This window comes from Verticillium alfalfae, genomic scaffold (assembly GCF_000150825.1).
Source record: "Verticillium alfalfae VaMs.102 supercont1.11 genomic scaffold, whole genome shotgun sequence".
NCBI classification, from domain to species: Eukaryota; Fungi; Ascomycota; class Sordariomycetes; order Glomerellales; family Plectosphaerellaceae; genus Verticillium; species Verticillium alfalfae.
The window spans coordinates 1,039,266-1,043,121 of NW_003315028.1; the positions used below are offsets into that span (position 1 = coordinate 1,039,266).

Here is a 3,856-nt window from a genome sequence, read left to right on the forward strand (position 1 = left end):
CCAACGTACTAGAAAGCGAGTACCTCGACGACCACGGCCGGACAAGGCTCGAGAAGGTAGGCCGTTGCTTGTCCCGGCTGATCCCACGCTAATGCTTGGCCCAGATGCTTCTTGTCCAAGTCGAGAAGACGAAGATTGTGCGAACTATACACCTCAGGGGTGATTGGTACGAAACGCCTGCGCATGAAAAATCCTTTGTTCACATTATCGGCGACTTCGACACCGAAGGGCGCTGCGTTATCAATGATGACCAGAATATGGTTATTTTGCACCCGGATCAGCTCATATCTGCCACCGTCGTGGCCGATTCCTTCACGTGCACCCGTCGTGCTGTGCTCCAGGATCGCGTCAAGGCCACGAGCGAGGCTTCCGCGCCACTCGTGTACGGAACGATGCTTCACGAGGTCTTTCAAGCAGCTCTTCTCGCGAACCAGTGGGACCTGAAGTACCTGAGCGCCGTCATCGACACAATCATGGAGAAGCACGTTGAGGATCTGTACAAGATCAAAGTGAGCACAAACATCGCTAAAGAACACCTGCAGTCCAAGATGCCTGAGCTGAGCAGCTGGGCGGACATGTTTGTCGCGTCACAGCCGAAGCCAGACGCCATGGTATCAGACCGCAACGGGAAGAAGGTCAACATGTGCGTGAGCAAGCTGCTGGACGTCGAGGAGCATGTATGGTCACCTATGTATGGTCTCAAGGGCAACATCGACGCCACAGTCCAGGTCACCATGAAAGACGGCAATGACACTCGTGTTTTGACGGTGCCATTCGAGGTCAAGACGGGCAAGAACGCCAACACGAGTCATGTAGCCCAGACGTCTCTGTACAATCTACTCCTCACGGACAGATACGACATTGAGATTGTGTATGGTATTCTGTATTACATGGAGTCCTCGCAGACGTCGAGGATCCCGGCCATTCGACAGGAGCTCCGCCACATGATCATGCAGCGAAATCAGCTCGCCTGCCACATCCGCGAGCGGAGCGTGCAGCTCCCGCCGATGAAGAAGAGCAAGCACATGTGCAACAAGTGCTATGCCAAGACGGCGTGCTTCATCTACCACCGGCTCGCAGACAACGGCGACGATGTGACAAGCGGCATGGGCAAGCAGTTTGACGAGGTCGTCAGGCACCTGACGCCTACCCACCAAGATTTTTTTATCAAGTGGGAGAATCTTTTGACAAAGGAAGAGAAGGAGAGCCAAAAGCTCCGGCGAGAGTTGTGGACCATGGTCAGCAAAGAAAGGGAGAAACTCGGACGATGCTTTTCTGATGTCATCATCGAGGAAGGCTCTTGGTCCGAAGATCACAACAGCCCCAGCATCAACCGATTCCGATACAACTTTATCAAACGGGAGCACAACGGCACGCACTCCTTCATGGAATCGCAGCTGGCCGTCGGTGAACCGATCGTCGTTTCTGATGAGCAGGGCCATTTCGCTCTCGCTCTGGGTTATGTCACGTCAGTGCGCAAGCAGAGGATCTGCGTCGCCGTGGATCGGCGTCTGCACAATGCCCGGGTGCGCCAACCCGGTTTCAACGAGCACGATAATCAGGTATTCGCTGGTATCATGGAAGTCGAGCCTGAAGGGTCCACCCCTGATCAGCATCAGGGCAGGGTTCGCGGTGAGCCCATGCGCTACCGACTCGACAAAGACGAGTTCAGCAATGGCATGGCGGTTGTGCGGAACAACCTTGTTCAGATCATGGCCGACGACGTGTTTGGAGCTCGCGAGATCCGCCGCTTGGTGGTCGATCTGGTTCCGCCGCGGTTCAAGGCCGCACCGACTCAGTATGAGATTGCGGACCGGGCAAGCCTGAATGTGGACCAGCAAGCTGCCATCGAGAAGGTCATGACGGCACAGGACTACGCCTTGGTACTGGGCATGCCTGGCACGGGCAAGACGACAACCATCGCCCACATCATCAGGGCTCTCGTGTCCCAGGGCAAGAGTGTCTTGCTCACATCGTACACGCACACGGCTGTGGACAATATCCTCCTCAAGCTCAAGCACGACAGCATCCCTGTCTTGCGACTGGGGGCACCGGCCAAAGTGCACCCTGAGGTCCAGGAGTTTGCCACGCTGGCAGCCGTGCCGATGCATTCATTTGATGAGATCAAGTCGGCGTGGCATGATCCTCCGATTGTTGCGACCACGTGTCTCGGCATCGGCCACCATGTCTTCAATGAGCGTACATTTGATTATTGCATTGTCGATGAGGCGTCGCAGATCACGCTGCCAATCTGCCTTGGCCCCATCAGGATGGCCAAGACATTTGTTCTGGTAGGAGATCACAACCAGCTTCCTCCGCTGGTGCAGAATGAGGAGGCTCGCGAGGGTGGCTTGGACGTCAGCTTGTTCAAGCTGCTCTCTGATACGCACCCGGACTCGGTCGTCAACCTAGAGCATCAGTATCGCATGTGTGAGGACATTATGACTCTGAGCAACAGCCTCATCTACAAGGGCCGGCTCAGGTGTGGCACGGAACAGCTCCGTTTCACCAAGCTCGACGTGCCCAACATGGGCGCTCTCCAGCAAAGGCATTACGACTCTGCTCGCCTCCTGCAGCCTAGTGCGCCGCGGTCGTTCTGCGCCGGTCCCACGCCTGGACGGTGCTGGATCCGTGACCTCCTGGAGCCCGAGACGCGCGTCCGCTTCATCAACACGGACACGCTGCAACCCCGGACGCACGAGGAAGCCAAGGGCAACCGCATCGTTAACCCCGGCGAGGCGCGCGTCGTAACGCAGCTCGTCGAGTCGCTCGTCGCTGTCGGCGTTCCCGAGACGGAGATTGGCGTCATGACGCACTATCGCTCCCAGCTGGCGCTGCTGAAGCACGGGCTGCGCGGTCACCCCAGCGTGGAGATGCACACAGTCGACCGCTTCCAGGGCCGCGACAAGGAGGTCGTCGTGCTGTCGCTGGTGCGGTCCAACGACGCGTGCGCTATCGGCGACCTGCTCAAGGACTGGCGGAGAATCAACGTGGCGTTCACGCGCGCCAAGACGAAACTCCTCGTCGTCGGCAGCCGGGAAACGCTCAAGGGTGCGGGCCACGACGAGATGCTCGCCAGGTTCATCGGCCTCATGGAGAGCAAGGCGTGGGTGTATGACCTGCCGGCGGACGCGCTCGAGTCGCACGTCTCTGACGACGCGGCTACGCAGGCGTCGACGGCCGCAGCGCTGTCGCCTGTCAAGGCGAGGCCGGGGCTCGGAGGGCCTGTGAAGGCGATCGGGGGGTTGAAGGGTTTCGATAAGGAGAATCAGAGACCGGAGCCAAAGAGGGCCATGGCGGGAGAGAGGCTCCTGACGAAGAATAGGCCGATTACCAGGGATATCCTGAACGACATGACGAACGGGGCGTATTGATTTGGCTATAGGGTGGAACTTAGGAGTTGGTTGTGTTGGATCATGGTATTCAGGATATGCGTTACATCGGCACTATGGGATATGGTTGGCGTTGACGGCGAAGCATTCAGCATTACGAGCTTGGGGACAGCGGTTGATTGGAAGAGCAATTCAAGCATGGGTAGAACTGGCGAATATGTGCAATGACATACATGTCTTTGGTACCTGCGGCCCACATGGCTTGCTGTAAAGTGGCGATGAGAGCAGGGAGTGTCTTACTCGGCAAAGCAAATGTACCACAACTACTAACCTCCACGCAGTAGATACTGGCATACTGAGGGTCCCAGAACCTACTACGCCATGCTGAACAAGCCAAGCCACCTGCCGATCGACGTAAAGAGGGCCAATGGGGGACTCACCCTCTGTGTGGGGGGCGATACCAAAGCATCAGCAAAGCCTTGTTTGAATACGCGTACCTGCAGCAGCGCTTACATGATGCACGA

The 3,856-nt window shown here is 57.3% G+C and overlaps 1 protein-coding gene across 1 annotated transcript in view; it reads left to right on the forward strand.

Moving 5' to 3' along the window:
• The window catches only part of VDBG_08137 (DNA replication ATP-dependent helicase dna2), a gene marked incomplete at both ends in the record, with an annotated part of 5,069 nt that extends 1,695 nt beyond the window's left edge, over positions 1-3,374 (forward strand). The window contains one exon of the mRNA XM_003001832.1: positions 105-3,374. Within this exon, the coding sequence (XP_003001878.1) occupies positions 105-3,374 (3,270 nt within the window). The remainder of the gene's footprint in view (positions 1-104) is intronic.
• Between the last annotated feature and the right edge of the window lie 482 nt (positions 3,375-3,856).